The sequence below is a fragment of the Sabethes cyaneus genome, chromosome 3, assembly GCF_943734655.1.
Source record: "Sabethes cyaneus chromosome 3, idSabCyanKW18_F2, whole genome shotgun sequence".
NCBI classification, from domain to species: Eukaryota; Metazoa; Arthropoda; class Insecta; order Diptera; family Culicidae; genus Sabethes; species Sabethes cyaneus.
Genome location: NC_071355.1, coordinates 63,231,764 through 63,248,834, shown reverse-complemented (window position 1 = coordinate 63,248,834; position 17,071 = coordinate 63,231,764). Strand labels below are relative to the sequence as shown.

The window sequence follows — 17,071 nt, the reverse complement described above, 5'->3', positions numbered from 1 at the left end:
TAGTCATGACCTTGAAATGCGGTCAGGCATATATAAATATTTATTTTTGAAACGATGATTCTACAATTGATGAAGGGACGGTAAGGGAAGGGAAAGTAATGAAGAAGGATTTTTTTTTTCGGGAATGAAGGGGAAGGGTGGAAAGGAAGGGGGGGGGGGTAATAGGTAGCTATTTCAAAGGTTCAGGTTCAAAGGTACACGGGTACCAGTGAGCGACACGCCCTGGCAGGTGTTGTGGGTTCAAATCCGGTTATAATCTCTGATTACAGCTTGGTTCGACCCATGCACCTTCCAGTATTGGACAAAAGATAGGAGTCACAGCGACAACTTGTTAACCATAGCTACCTATTACCCCCCCCCTTCCTTTCCACCCTTCCCCTTCATTCCCGAAAAAAAAAAAATCCTTCTTCATTACTTTCCCTTCCCTTACCGTCCCTTCATCAATTGTAGAATCATCGTTTCAAAAATAAATGTTTTTTCGTCGTTTGTTCGTTGTTTATTAACCTCTGTTTTTAGCATTTTTGTGAAAATGCGCTGATTTTTAACTGTTGCTGTTGCCTTTTCTATAACTGTTTAGACCTCTTTTCGTCGTCATTTGGTCGTCTTTTATTAGCTTTTTTGTCATTTTTTTCATTGTCTTCTGTCGTCTAAAGGTTTATCATTTGTTGACGCCTTTGCCAACATATAGAGGTGGGTGGGTGCGCGGTACCTCCTAACCGCTTACTGGCTTGCTGCTAACTGAACAGGGTCAGCGCAGCGGACACGGCAGACTGCTTCGGCGCAGTACTGTACACAGGATGGGGGAGAGCACGCAAAGGATAATGGCAACGGTATGCCACACGGAAAGGGTAGCAGTGATAGCTAACTCGGGAAGCAACGTTCTTAAAAGAACGATGCCTAAACTCTTCAAACAATGAGCAGCTATTCACCACTAATACACGAAACACTAGTCCAATGCGGCTCTCTTCGGCTTTCTCAGGATAATGAGGAAACACTTTATCTTTGATGTATACCGTATAATGGTCAGAAAACTTATCAACTAAATTGCGCTAGAGCGCCACTATTTATACCTAAAACTGCGCGCTGCAGACGCTGCTGGTCGCTGATTGACTGGGGGCTGATTGGCTGATCGTATGCGTGGTAGGTTTTCATTCGTTGTCCAACAGCGCGTACTTGAACGTGTTCGAACGTGTTTGCTTCCTCGTTGATGCATCGTTCGCTTGGTCCCTGTGGTGGTGGCGTGATGCCTTGCTGCGCGTAGATGAATTGAACGTTGCATGGAATATTCCATTCGCTACCGCGAACATCATTTTTAGTCGTCCTATTTGTTATCAAGATTGATTGTTTTCTTTTTACTATCTTATCAGCGATCTTACCTAGTATTTTTTCGTATATTTTTGTTTTATTTCGTCTATTTTTTGACCTTGTTTTATTGCTGTTTTTGGCGTTTTTCCATCAGATTTTTACCATGCGTAATTTACCAACTATTCCGGGAGTACAACTCATCATCTTTTTGCGGACTTTCAGGCGGCGTACGGTTTAGTCAAACGAAGCAAGCTGTGGCAAATACTGTTAGATGATAGTTGGACGAAACTACTTAAGCCGATTCGTGCCACGCTGGATGAATAATAATCATGCGCCAGAATAACAGGTGAGACCTCAGTCACCTTCGTGACGGTTAATGAAGTGAGGCAATGCCATATACTCTCTAACATGCTATTCAGCATTACCTTGGAAGGCGCAAAGTGGAAAGGAACGAGACTATCATCACGAAGTCTCATATACTTCTCAGTTTTACGGGTAACGTCGATATAATCGGTATCAACCGTAGAGCAGTTGAAGAGGTGGTGTATTGTAGATGTGTCTATTGCAGATTATTTACATTGTTGGTACTGTCATCAAATTCATTTTTGAAATTATACATTGAAATTCGATAACTCTCATACTTAACCTGTACAGAAATCTGTTATTTTTGTAATGTGACCAAAAATAGAAAATACTGCTTGTCATAAAATTTTTAATAGAACATGCATAATCGTTCGACTATCTACCATCTTCAGGAAGGTCAATGGTCAAATTTCACTTATCCAACGTTTTAGTGTTTCCATAACATTAGCCTTAGACTAATCTTGACACTATCTTCTTTCAACTTTAACACAAATTGGCCATGGGCTTTTCTTGGCTCAATCTCAGTTTACCACTACTATCCAGTAGAAATTTTGACAGGTGTTTTACGAATAAATAGAGTGCTTAAGAACAACCTATTAATTGTTGCGATTGCGTTGATACTTTATGGCTTGATAGTTTATAATATTTAATAGTTTGTGGATTGCGTTGAGTTTATCTCAGTCGTTTGGTTCCGTAAATCAGCTCTTTATCACCCTACTCAATTGTCAACTTAGTCGGCTCTAGTCGATCGATTAAACATACCGATGAACCAGCAGATGCGTCTTTCAATCACTTATAAGAGCCGTTGCAACAATCCGGCGAACCAGCCTACGCGAACCTACCAAATAGGGGGAAAGTAGGAGAAATCCCAAGTAACAATTGCAAGTTTTATTACGTTCGTATAGTGGTTTTCATGACCAATTTCATAAAACCGCTAATAAAACTTTGAGCTCCACCAGAACTTTCTGATGACCACTATGAAACTGCTTTCTGACCAAGTGGCCCACTCCTCAGAATGTTTTCATACTCGCTATAAGAATCAGATTATAAGCTCAAGTAGTCGTATCTCTGCTCAAAGCAGCAATAAAACTGGTTAAGCATTCGCTGTGATTCGCTGCTTGACAGTCATTGCCATAATTTAAAAAAGCTTTTCGCTTTTCGCATTTCGTTTTTCGCTTTTCTGGCAAAAGCTAAATAAGTTCACTAGTTTTGTCAACTTGAAAATATACCCGTGAGAAGAAAAGTTTAGGTTTTACTGACAGATCATTCTGAACGATTTGATTTATAGCGACCAGAATAAAATATCCCATAGAATATTTATTAAATTTTAAGCAATTTCATTGGTTTGCAGTATGTGCGCATTTAATTTCATCGTGTATATTGATATGATAGGTCGATAAAATCAGCGCGCCACTGAAATTTTGCAATTTTCGAAAACTGGTTGTTTTAACAAACTGAAAATATTCAGTTAGTCAATTTATAGCAAAATCATTTTAGTTGCTTCCTCTGACAGGAAATCCGATTGATAACTTTTTTTCTGCAAAACACTTTGCTTTGATGAATTGTTGTTTGCGAGCTAAAACAAAATACTAGAACATGGCTTCGCATAAAAAAATGATTTTGGTGTTGAACTATGGTATTCTTTATAATAGCAGCAAAAAAACTGTTTGGTCAGGGTGTTACCGTTTTAATAGCTCTATAAAACTAACAGATGGTTTGACAAGTAACCGCGATAAGATCAATTTTGATTGGTGCGCCATTTTGTATTGATACGCCACACGTATGGTAGGTTTGTAAGAGACGTGGTGCAGCCAGGGATGCCACATATAATTCTGTGTTTTTTGTTGAAAAAATCTGACAATCTGTACGGCGAGGAAAAATATCTGTGCAAAAATCTGTCCAATGCAAAACAATGAGAGTGAAAGAGATAGAGAGTCCTTTTGCTGACTATGTCCGTCTCTTTCACTCTCATGTAAAAGCTCAAAAATCTGTTTAATCTGTGTAATTTGGCGAAAATCTGTATTCTGTGCATACAGATTCTGTACAGGCGATTTCTTTCAAATATCTGTTAAACACAGAATAATCTGTGCATGTGGTAACCCTGGGTGCAGCCAACAAGTTTTAACGTGGTAATTCAAGCAACCACAATAAATTTGCTTTATTAAGAGATTTATTATGGTTGTCTAGCTAGCTATAAGTGTGTTTGGACTCATATCCTCTTGGTATTGCGCAATACCACAATAAAACCAGAGGTAATGATTAATACCGCAATGAAACCTTTATAAAATTCAAGTAAAACCAAGTGGCTTTAGAATTGTTACTTGAGAATTCCTCATCGGGCATGCACCACTCTGATTACAAATGTGGTCCAACCAATTTCGCTCGCTACTGCGATTAGAACCACCCAACAAACATTTTTGTTGTATAATAGCTTATCAAGCGCTTGTTTACTGTAAATTAGCTGTATAATAGTTGGATAAGCTACTCTTCAAATAAAATGTTCGTTGGGCATCCATTTCGAAGCACGATAAACTCAATACGCCAAGCAGCAAATGCGGCCACCAAGCACCCAACTGCCAACTGCCCCTCTCGAATAGCCAATGCATTGCGATACAAAGCACATTCCATACCTACCACCTCAGATTTTACCTCAGAAATCACATCGAAGATTCAGTTTGGTCAAAAGATCGCCAATGTGATGCCCAGCGGTTCACCATCTAACTGACTACTTATCCCATTAACGCGGGAAGCTGTCAACCGACTCCGATACTTTCTCTCTATGTCAGTTACACGCTACTGGCAACTACCCAAATAATGTGTCATTAACACACATTACACATTCCAGGCAAATCCTCTGATATGCTATAAATACCATGATGCCACAGGCGCTAAAATGGAAAATGGAGAGTGGCTCAAACGCATGAACCATGAGTTGCATAAAGTATACAAATATTCTGATATAGTTAAGGTAGTACAGTGTGGTAGGCTGTGGCTGTGTGGAGTCTCAAATCATGTTCCATCGTTTATCACCAACTGCGAACAGATTTGTGGGAATTAACAAGCCGGCTTCGTTGAAGAACAGTCAACAACGGATCAAATATTTATGCTGCAGTAGATTCTCCAACGGAGCCGTGAATACAGAGTTTTCACGAACCATTTGTTAGTTGATTTCAAAGCCGCGCATGATACCATCGATCGAAAAGAGCTATGGAAAATCATGGACGATCATGGACAGTTTTCCCAGGCAGCTCATCAAACTGATTCATTCTATGATGGATGTTACACAGTGCTGTGTTCGAATTTCGGATGGATTATCAAGTTCATTCGAATCACACAGAGGGTTTTGTCATGGTGCTGCTCTGTCATGCCTGCTGTTCAATATAGAGCTACAATCTGTTAGGAACACGCGGGACACGACCTTCAACAAATCCAGTCAATTCGTCTGCTTTGTCAATGACCTAAATATTATCGACAGAACATCTGTGCTGGAGGCGCCAAACTAAAACGCGGAGCAGAGAAGATTAGGTTAAAGGTAAAAGGTATGAAACAAAATACATGCTGACCGGCGGAGCCAAGGCCGACCAACGCCGCTTGAGGAGTAATGTAACGATCGACGGCGATGAGTTTAAGGTAATCGATGTGAAATCTTTCTACCTTGGTCGGTGGCGTATTATTAGCGAAAGTCGTGCCTGCTTCGGGTCTAACAAGCAATTGCGGTCGAACAGACTAAGCCCCCGTACGGAGCGCATACTATACAAGACGATTATTAGACCGGTTGTTTTCTACGGGTATGAAACATGAACAATACTCGATGAGGACCTACCAGCGTTGCCACAAGTACAAATATTTGTGTATGCATAAATTTGGGACCCATCAATTATTTTAGTTCCTGTGTGTTCTGGTGCCTAAATTCCTAATATTCCTAAATTTTAAAGTAATCCTTAAACTAATTATGTTTCATAAAAGATTATACTGAGAAAATGAATTACTTCGGAGCAACGTTGCCTACGACTTTACGAGTGCCCGGAGTTTTCGACGGTGAACAGGAGAACGGAGTATGAAGGCGGAGAATGAATCATGAACTCGCGCAACTCTATGCCGAACCCAGTATTCAAAGTTATACTGCTAAAGCTAAAGCTGGACGCATACGGTTGGCAGAGCATGTTGTAAGTATGCCGTTATTTATCCTGCAAAGATGGTATTCGCTTCAAATCCGTAAGGAACAAGATCACCACCCAAGTAGCACATTTTAGGTCAATTTGGTTGAAGCAAGCCAACTAAGTAAGTAAGTGTGGTAGGCTGCAATGGGCTGGGCACATGACCAGAATGTCCGATGAAAGAGTAGTCAAAACTATTTTCAGTAAAAAACCAGAAAAAGGCCGTATACTTCGAGGCAGACCCCGCATCCGATGAATGTGCGCTGTCAAGGATTATGCACGCTCAACTGGTGTACGAGGGGATTGGAGAACGGCAGCCCAGGACCGATAGTTCTGGAGGACCATAATTCATTCGACCCAAGATCGATAACGGACCGTAAAGTAAAATAAAGTAATAATTTACTGAAAAGTTATTCTAAAGTTTCTTCTCTCCAAATAATTTATTTTAGTCTGTTGCTAAAAAAGCTTCCTTTAGATGATACAGCACATCGAAATGTATTGACTCAAGCAACTCAACATACCGATTCAACCGAAAGTTATGATCTTCAAACTAAACATATGCCATGTGACTGGGATCTATACAATGCGCATATAAATATACATTTACTTAGTAGCTGGATATTGTGTTACGATATGAAATCCCGGTCAAACGAGTTTCGGTGAACTTTATTTATAAAGGCAAGAATATACAGAACGCAGAACGGCTGCTACAAACATAATAGAAACTGGGTTGGGCTGTGAAATTCAACACTTGTTACCCGCTTATTTGATTCAACTGGTGTGAGTTGAAAAAGGAGTCGCTCCTTGGAGCGACTAGGCAGGCAACTAAATAGTCAGTCGCCGACAAACTGCGACCAACCTTTTAGCTAACCCGAACTGACGAGCGGGGTTGAAAGTTTATCGGAAGCTCTAGAACAACTGGTCTGAACGTCTTCGTGAGCAATGAACCAGATTTTATGGTGCAAATAAAATAACCGTGCGCTGGCAAATTTGAAATCTGCTCGACTTTATTACGATTACGATAGTAAATATTTAGAATTAGCTTGTTTTGCAGGGACGCATCACTAGAAATAAATTTAATTATCTAAGAGATTCAATTTTTAGCTAAGTGCGTGTTATAAAAGCCACGGAATACTAATGAAGATAAATGTCGAACCTAGCACATCTCGTTCAGCAATAACTTTAAAAACACAATTCCTTCAGCTAATTGCTCGAAAGTTGTAAAAACTGGCGCCATGAAAGAGTTTTATACCATGTTTGTAGGTTATTTCCTGAAAACCATTTCCCGTTTGCCAATATAGTACTAAAAGCTTTTCGGATTGTTTTCAAGTCCTTATGCAACCGATAAAGGCGAACAACGGACGGCCACTGACCAAGTTTTTAGCAAGAGTTATTTATTGTCATGTAACAAGTTAGGAAAAGTGCGGTTCGATGTTTTGTAGAACTTTTCTAATGCGGTATTTGATTCCATCCGCATTCGCATCCGGAATTGGATTAACCGGAATTGCATTTAGTGGTAACAACGATATGTGATAGCTTTGTGCAAATGTAATCTGAAAATGGCTGGAAACATTGTTGCTAACAATGTGTAACAACTCACCAGAATAATATGGTAGGTATATGAATATTAAGTTACATGATGTTTCGATAGCGTTTTACAGTTTCAGAAGCGGCAGAAATTTTCTGCAGAGTTTACATTATTTTCAACTTCTATATCATAATCAAACATCTGCCTCCTTCAACGTAAAGTTAACCTTAACGTGCTTTTTGTAGGCGAATTAATGCAAATACCCTTTTAATGCTAGTACGGAAATTTGCCTGAAACGGAAGCAAACTTTACCGCAACGTCTACCAAATGGGTGCCGAAATCAATTTCTAATGAATTTGATGCGCAAAGTTTAGCCGAAACTCAAACACAATTTCAATGCGGCCGGTAATGGACCACCGCTGAAAGGGGTTAGATTCAATCGAAAAACCGAAAGCAAAAGCATAAAAATTAGAGCGCGGTACTCACCTCGTACAAGTGTCAGAATTCCCAGTGGCATCACCGACAGAGCCACCATCAGATCGGTGATGGCCAACGACATCAGGAAATAGTTGGTCACATTCTGCAGCCGCCGTTCCCACACGATGGCTAGACAAACTAAAATGTTCCCGGCAGCGGTTCCGAACACTAGCACAATGGCAAGCAACGCCCAATAGTTGTTTAGGGTCATCAAATGATCCGAGCTGCTGCCCTCCTCTTCACCATCGCCCGCCATCCCGTCACCCTCACCATTGTTGGTGACGATTTCACTCAACACGGTCCCGACAGCCGACGTTAGATTCAGCTTCCGAGGGTAAAAGCCGTGACCGGCTCGGTTATCGCTCGCGGCCTGATTGGCAAATTTGAAGTAATTAATTGGCTTCGTCGCTGACCACAGCCACATCTCCACCGGGTCGCTGTACAGCTGCTGGCTCAGCTTGCTGGCGCGCATTTCGTCCCCAGATGCCACCCTTCACCGGCACCGGCACCAGTCAGTCGACGCTGATTATCACTTGTTGATTGACTTCCTGTGGCCGCCGACGATAAACTTTTCTAATTGCCGTTCCGATGTACCTACGATCCCTGTGAGGGCTGTGAAAGGAAAGGAGAAAAAAAGTGACAAAAAGAATCAGAAAATGGAACTGTAACAACAGCAGAGCGTGGTACAAGGCAAGGCAAGCGAACTTAAATTGTTTGAGTTGTACACAAGCGCCATACTCTTCTCGCAACAGGCGGAGGAAAAAAGTCCTGTTGGGTGGGTGGGTTGGTCGGTATTGCACAGGAAACTGATACAGAACTTTGCTTCACGAACGGATATTGCGGCGGTTGATTGGGCACAACGAGGCACGAGTAATTCGATCCCAATCAACAGGTGTGTGCAGAGAAGAAAGGGTAAAATTGTTGCGGTATTAAATATAATAACCGTCAGATTGCAGCTCTGCCATCATTCGGTAAATTAAAGTATTGAATACAGAATTATTTGGTTTTTTTTGTCTGCAGCGTTGAAAGGTAAAAGAAGTATTAACTAGTAGCTTCATGGCATTATAAATCAAAGGAGATGATAAACAAAAATAGTATTTAAAAAGAAGATGAAGCAACGATTTTTTTTTTTCAGAAAACTCCAATTTTATCGGGCAAACAAACATAACTCTTGAACCAACCATCGAAGAGCAAAAAGTTTCAAAGCGAGAATGTAAAAAATATTTCTCAGATGCAGTAGAATCATGAACTCTCAGAAAAGTTAATTGTTCGGAAAGCTTAAAGTTAGTTAGTTCGTTTACACATGTACGCTTTCCTTTTTTGTTTATTTTTTTCATTTTAGGCCATTGCAAATAATTTCTTTCATTTTTGTCTTTTTTCTTAGATTTTCGCATGGAAAATAATAACGTATATATTAAAAGCAAGAATGGAGTTGGTTTTCACGTTTAAATTTTAAGAAAAAATGCCTCAAATCAATATTTTTTTTTGCTCGATTAAAAAAATCTCTTTGTTTTTTTTTCTCCCTCCCCCTTCAGTGGCCCAACACCGGAAGGACAAAAACTTTATAAAATATTTGTAATGGCCATTGGTTCCTTGTTTCCTCTCTACAATTTTATACAGAGTCGCATCATATATAAGATCATTGAACCCTTATACCAGCCAGCTGAACCTACAGTTTGATAAGGGGCAGACAGAATTTTTCGTAATTTGGTAAAAAGCGTAAATATGGTAAATGGTGATATGGTAAAAAGCGTGATTGAATATAAATAAAAAGGAGGGGATAGAAAATGCACGCCAACAGCATTAAAACGTATGCTATGAAAGAACAGCAGAAGATTATTTTAAACTTACTGAAAGAAAGTATTATTATCTTATTTATATAAGAGGCTTATGTCTGTATCGAAAACCAGGCCTCTGACAGGACGTCATAGGCGACATCCATTTAGTACGTCACGTCAATTTTGACCAAAATCGAACCCCCCTCCCCCCCCCCCCCCTGTCACATTTTGTCACACATTCATGACCCCCCTAAGAAGGTACGTCACCTCACGACAAACCCCCCCGCACTTATCCTTCAGAACAAAAAAATTAAATATATATCCCAACCTTTTTATTTCAAGCTATCAATATAATTCACTTCAGTCAATCCATCAAATACCAAATATGAACTTCAGTAAATAAAAAAAGGAAAATTTTCGAGATTATAAGTCATCGATTTACGGCTTTGAAGATTATCTTCAATTGCTGCGAACGGATACGCTTTAAAAGTCGCTGATGTGTCGTCGATTGATATTTCGCGCATATCCACGTCACTGCTATTTGCTATTTTTTAGGCAGGACGGTACTCAAACTCAAGGAGCTCTTCAGTGATGTACAGCATATTCTGTAAAGCCTTTTAATGGAGAGTTCATACTAGAAGAATAATTGAGTCCTGTTCTCACATTTATGTTGAAAATAAAAAGTTGCCACCCAAAAAAATATAAATTATAATTCCCCGAATGAATTTTCCATTTGAAATTTTTTTCATGTGACGACACATAACTTCATACCCCCCTCCCCTTTCCCCTACGTCACAAATCGTCACGATTAGGCCACCCCCCCCCCTCCCCCCGTAAGCGTGACGTACTTTATGGATGGCCCCATAAAAGGCTTATCGGTAACTAAAAACAAGTCCCTAACGTCCCGACGTCATGCTTTCGTAGCAATGGGTTGTATTCTCAATCACCTCACTGGTCGACTGCTGGACTGCTCGATTGCTCAACTGGTTGACTAGACTGCTCGACTGGACTAGTCGATTACACTGCTCGATTTGATTGCTCGACTGGACTGCTTAACTGAACTGCTCGCCTGAACTCTTCGATTCGACTGCTCGACTCAACTGCATGATTGGACAGATCGACTTGACTGCTTGACTGAACAGCTCGATTTAACTGCTCGAGTGGACTACTCGACTTAACTACTCAATTCGACTGCTTGACATATTTGCTTGACCTACTACCCAAGCAACACAGCTTGTTATAGAATAGTATAACATTACATACATCAGAACTTCTCTATTACCAGAAAAGTGCAAAAAATTGAAGTCTAATGAAACAACATTTGAAAGAAATATGTATCAGGTTATTTCGTACCATTTTAAAACGTTATTATAGCATAAGCTACAACTTGTTCTTCCAGTAATTTAAATTTAGTAATGGAGACATGATAAAAACTTCGTGTCGACATGTTGACAAAAACAAACATTATTCATTTGAAATGAGCTGTCAAATAAATTCATGTTATCACAAAACATCTTAAAACCTTGATAATAACGTTACATGTTTCCAAAGTACGTTTATAGTACTCTTAAACGACTACTTTCCATAAAGATTATTTTCTAACTTGTTTTGTGTGCTACTTGGGTACTCGACCCGACTGCTCGACTTAACTGCACGATTGAACTGCTCGACTCAACTGTTTTATTCGACGCTCGACTCAACTGCTTGATTCCTCTGCTCGACTAGACTACTAGATTAAACTGCTCGACTGGACTACTCGCCTTAACTGTTCGATTAAACGGATCGACTGGACTGCTCGATTTAACTGTTCGACTTGACTGCTCGACTCGACCACTCCATTCAACTACTCGACTCAACTGCTCGACCGAAATGCTTGACTGAACAGCTTGATTTAACTGCTCGACTAGACTGCTCGACACGACTGTTCGACTCGACTGCTCGACCCAACTGCTTGACTCGATTGCTTGATTCGACTGCTCAACTCGATTGCTTGTCGCGATATCATATGGTCGGCAGTGATGTTAAAAACTCGAAATCTCAAAACTCATCAAAAATTAAAATCAACTGCGAATCATGTCAACTTGATATTATGCAGGAGAAACACACGCGTGAGTTTTTCTGTTTTCATAGCAAGAAGCACAAAACTCACACATATTTCTTCCCGCTTGATCATATTCTGCTTTGCTTCAACTGCTACCCGGAGCTATACACCTAGACATTTGTTCGTTGTTGAACAGCACAGACATTCTCTCGTGCGATACGTAACTGTGACTGAGCGTAAGAGAATGAATCTCTAAATAAATTCTCTAATTCTTATTAGGCTTTTTACTTTCTAGTTAAGAAAATGTCGATTGCCGCGAAGGAAAAATGTAAATTCTGCAAATTTGTTTGCCATCTTCATTCATGAATGTGTGCTAGCTTTTTCCGCAGCTGATGTTTTCTCTGACGGTTAATTCTCTTTCGCTCTCTGGTTCGTTGTATGAAATGCCAGCTGTGGAAGAAGTAAGCAAAATGCTCACAGCTAAATTTGGTTCACATCGCATAGCAACAGAGACATCGCATATAATAGCGAGAGAAACTCATATGTGAGTTCGGCGCTTCTGATCAAAGTTGAAATTTATGGTGCTTGAAATCTCCATGAGTTTTTTGCTGCTATGAATTTTTCAACACTGGGTCGGTGTTAAATCAGACCGGACCAAGTCGCAAAATTTTAAAAAATGAGTTGATGATAGCAAACGATCAAGAATTTTCTAAGCAACATTTCACTCTAATCAGACTACATAATTGTTACAAACAGCCAGAAGCTTTTTATTCAGAAATAAAATCCAATGCGACCATAAAAATTATTTGTTTTGGTTTCCGGCCATGACTCTTTTATGTACAACATCTTAGAGCTATATTATGGAATACAGTAATGTTCCGATTTTGTCAGCTCCCGATTTTGTCTACCCCCGATTTTGTATACTCCCAATTTTATCAGTTTTTTATCCCGATTTTGTCAGCCTATGAATTTTGTTTAACTTTTGTGTTTTTAAACATGATTTATAAAACTTTTCAGCCTGCTTGAAACTATTCTGATTCTCTGCGGAGAGTTTTTGAATAAATAAATGCCTTATTGTCAGTAATTCGGGGTCAAAATTAGGGTATTTTTAAAGTAAAAGTTCTTTAGTTCCTAAACAAGCAAAGATAGAGGTATACTATATTCAGCAATGTTGTTCAGCAAAGGTTATTACCTTCAGCAAAATTTCTCTTAATAATATACTGTAAAACATTGCAGAACACATCAATGTGTTATATTAATACTGAAGAAAAATAAATTTTTTATTGCCCTTTTAGAAGGATTAATCAAAATTTGAATTCCGCTGGACGATAGAACCTTTAGTTTCAAGAAACTCTTCTGAAGGTTCCATAAACCTACAACCAAATTTTCCCGTTCAAAGCTAATATGCACCAAAAAGGTTTTGGACCAGTGTGCTGTGCCCGGTTCATTCAGCTTTCGGTTGACCAATTGAGGGTTAAAATTTAATTTTTAGTAGAAGTCTTCGATATTGCATGGTCTTAAGTCGTGAATTTAAAAAAAAATCGAAAATTTTTTCTTCCGATTTTGTCAGTTTCCACTTTTTGTCAGCCCAACATTGCTATAGAAGAACTCAAATAACTAAGGGGCCATCCATATACCACGTGGACAGTTTAGAGGGGGTGGGGGGTATGAAAATGTCCACGCTTATCCACGGAAGGGGGGAGGGGGTATGAAAAATGTCCACGTGGACAAGTTTTTTTTTTCCATACAAACAATAGAAATTAGAAATATTGGATTGATTATACATATTAGCATTAATGATTGATCAGTGATTGTTTTTAAGCTCAAATAAAGTAAATACATGAACCGAGCATTATGAAAGGATTCGTCTTCAGGAAATTTTAATAACCACAGCGCGTCGGAAACGTCTTGTGTTGTGTCGAAGTAGACGATAAAGCTAAGGTGCTCTAGTTAGACAGGGATACTATTCACGGAGAAGAATCGTCAAGCGAAAGTCAAACTGAAACGGACTTTCTGGCAGTCGATAATAATTCGCAGTAGATAAGATGACTATGAACAGAAGAATTTAGCTCCTAACACCTTGCATGTCCACGTGGACAAACAGGGAGGGGGGTGACGGTTGAGCCAATGTCCACGCTTGTCCACGGAGGGGGACGAGGGGGTTGAAAATTGGTATTTTTCTGTCCACGTGGTATCTGGATGGCCCCTAATACAAATATTAAACATCTACGCAAACACCGGCCAATGGAATGTATCCGCAGTTTTCTGAATTCTGAGCAAGAATTTATATTTTCCGGATCGTAAGATTCGGGCTCAACTAGTTCTATACAAAAATTGTTATTTTTATTGTTTCAATTTTTATTTTATTTATATTGGTTGGCCATCAGCACATCTAGAGGCTATATAGGCCGTTGACGGCAAGAGTTTTACAGTTATTATCTTCGTTATTCAGCCGAGAGCCGGGGTGGCTCTTGCCGTATCAAGCATTCCTCATCATTGTACTCGGCCCTGGGCTACTCGTCGCGTCGCTTCAATCTGGTCGAGCCATCGTGCCCATTGAGCCCCTCTATTCCTAGTGCCGGTGGAGTTCTTGAAGAGAACGGATTTCACTACACAGTCGTCCGGCATCATTGCGACGTGGCCGGCCCACTGTAGTCCCCCAATTTTCGCCAGGTGTACGATAGGAATCTCTCCAAGCAGTGCCTGTAGCTCGTGATACATACGTCTCCGCCACTCTCCGCTTTCCGTTTGCACTGCGCCAAAAACAGTCCGCAACACCTTTCGTTCAAAAACGGCAAATGCACGTATGTCTTCCGTAAACAAAGTTACTGTTTCAAGGCCGTAAAGGACTACCCGTCTTATTAGCGTTTTGTATATCGTCAGCTTTGTGCAGCGGCGTATGTTCCTAGATCGAAACGTCTTGCGGAGGGCAAAGTAGGCTCGATTTCCAGCTTGAATGCATTGTTGGATCTCCTTACTCGTATTATTGTCGGCGGTGACCAGAGATCCCAAATATATGTACGAACTCATCAACCACTTCCAGTTCATCGCCGTCGATAGTCACTGTCCGTGGGAGGTAAACGTTACTTCCTCTGAAGCCTTTTCCTACCATATATTTGGTTTTCGACGCATTAATTTGTAACCCTATCCTCCTAGCCTCCGTTTTTAGTCTGGCGTAGATTGCCTCCGCCGTCCCACGGTTTCTAGTAATGATGTCGAGGTCGTCTGCAAAGGCTAGGAGTTGGCTACTCTTGCTGAAGATCGTTCCTCTCGTTTCGATGCCCGCTCGCCGGATCACGCCTTCAATAGCGATATTGAATAGCATACAGTACAGTGCATCCCCTTGTCGTAACCCTCTGCGCGATTCGAAAGGACTTGAGAGTGTTCCAGAAACGCGCACGTAGTACATCACTCGCTCCAGAGTAGCTTTGATCAGCCGCGTCAGTTTGTCCGGAAAACCGTACTCGTGCATTATCTGCCATAGCTGTTCGCGTTCGACCGTATCGTATGCTGCTCTGAAATCCACGAAAATATGATGCGTGGGCACGTTGTACTCTCGACATTTCTGAAGGATTAGTCGGAGAATAAAAATTTGATCCGTAGTAGCACGGGCCCCCATAAATCCCACCTGATACTGCCCTACGAAGTCTCTTGTTATTGGGGATAGACGACGCAACAAAATCTGGGAGAGCACCTTGTAGGCGGCGTTGGCCAGCGTAGTTACAGCAGTCTAGCCGGTCACCATTTTTGTAGATGGGACAGACTACACCTTCCATCCACTCCTCCGGTAGTTTCTCTTCTTCCCAAATCCTTGAAATCAGTCAGTAAAGTGCCGTTGCTAGCGGTTCTTGGCCATTTTTATGGAGTTCTGCCCGGAGTCGGTCCTTTCCGGCGGCTTTATTATTCTTCAGCAGACCGGTTTCTCGCCGGATCTCTTCGAGATCAGGAGCCGGTACGCTGTTGTCGTTTGTAGGTACTCCGAGGTTAACTTCCATTGCGTCTCCTGCTGCTATATCGCCGTTGAGGTCGAAAAACTGCTTCCACCTGTCGACCACCTCGCGCTCGTTTGTGATTAGATCCCCTCCCTCGTCCTTGCACTTGTCAAGTTTTAGAGTGTGGGCCTTGCGAGTTTGGTTCACCTTCACAATTATTATCTAAAGTTTACAATTTTACATTTTATAGGTCAAAATCTCAATTATTTCCTTTTATTAAAACTCCACAGTGCGTATTTCATTGTCGCGAATTTCCTAGCCGTCTCAGAAGTTGCAAATTACTTGCGGACCTGGTCTGGTCAGGCCATCTTGCACGTTGAGCCCTCCTGTTTCTTGTGCCGGGGGGGTTTGTTGAGAAGAATTGTTTTCGTCACACTGTCGTCCGGCATCCTTACGTCGTGTCCGACCACCGTAACCTACCGACTTTCGCCAGATGTACGATGGGAATCTTTCCAAGCAGTGCCTGTAGCTCGTAATTCACACGCCTCTGCCACTATCCGCTTTCAGTTTGTACTCCACCAAATATCGTCTGCCGTACCTTCCGGTTGAACACGGCGCATATGTCCTCCGTGAGCAGTCTCACAGCTGCAAATCCATAAAGAACTACCGGCCTAATATAGGTTTTGTACATTGTCAGCTTCATGGGAGAGTATCTTGCAGGTGGTGTTTATCAGCGTTATGCCGCGATAGTATCATAAGACGCAGTTACGTTCTCACCTACAGAAGAACAAGTCAAGCATTGTGTCCAATCGATTGTCGAAGTTGAAGTTATTTCACTTTTAATGATGTCCGAGCCGGGAGGCCGGGATATCTTTGAAGGCAGGATTCGAACGAGTGCCGTGAAGATGAATGGGTTTTCCTTAAAGCTTTCGCAAGTGCACGTCGGTAGAAGTACGTTTTCGATTTGTTTATTGCTAGATTCCGTGTTACTGGTGACAGAACAGCATTCACAACAGAAACTTTCCAAAATTCTCAAAATTTTAAAAAGTTATTCCTTCTCACCAAAAGCATGGAAGTATCCATTCAAACAATTCATTCAAACCATTTAAATACAACCTAGTCTGCCTCCAAAAGCCGTATTTGATAAATGGTTTTCTCGCTTAGTTATCAAGTTTTAAATTAATACAACGTTTAGTACAAAATAAATTGAATTGAAAAATACTGAACATTTCAATAAAATTTGAAAATAATTTAAAATTCTTATAAAATATTACAATTTTTATTAAACTCAGATAACATAACTCTAAAAAATGGAGAAAATTTTAATTTCAAATTGAAATAACTTTGGAATAAATAGTTTAAAAAATAAAATATTTCGAAAAATTGCGATGGAATTGCGAAGAGATTCTACAAAACTTTAAGAATAGATTTAAATAGAGTACAATTAAATTGAAATCCAAACAGCATTAAATCAGTATAGTAATTGAACA

General features: G+C 40.5%; 1 protein-coding gene across 1 annotated transcript in view; it reads right to left on the bottom strand.

Annotated features, from left to right (window-relative positions):
- The window catches only part of LOC128739650 (uncharacterized), a 119,961-nt gene extending 111,659 nt beyond the window's left edge, over positions 1-8,302 (bottom strand). The window contains exon 1 of the mRNA XM_053835145.1: positions 7,840-8,302. Within this exon, the coding sequence (XP_053691120.1) occupies positions 7,840-8,302 (463 nt within the window). The remainder of the gene's footprint in view (positions 1-7,839) is intronic.
- Positions 8,303-17,071: the final 8,769 nt, after the last annotated feature.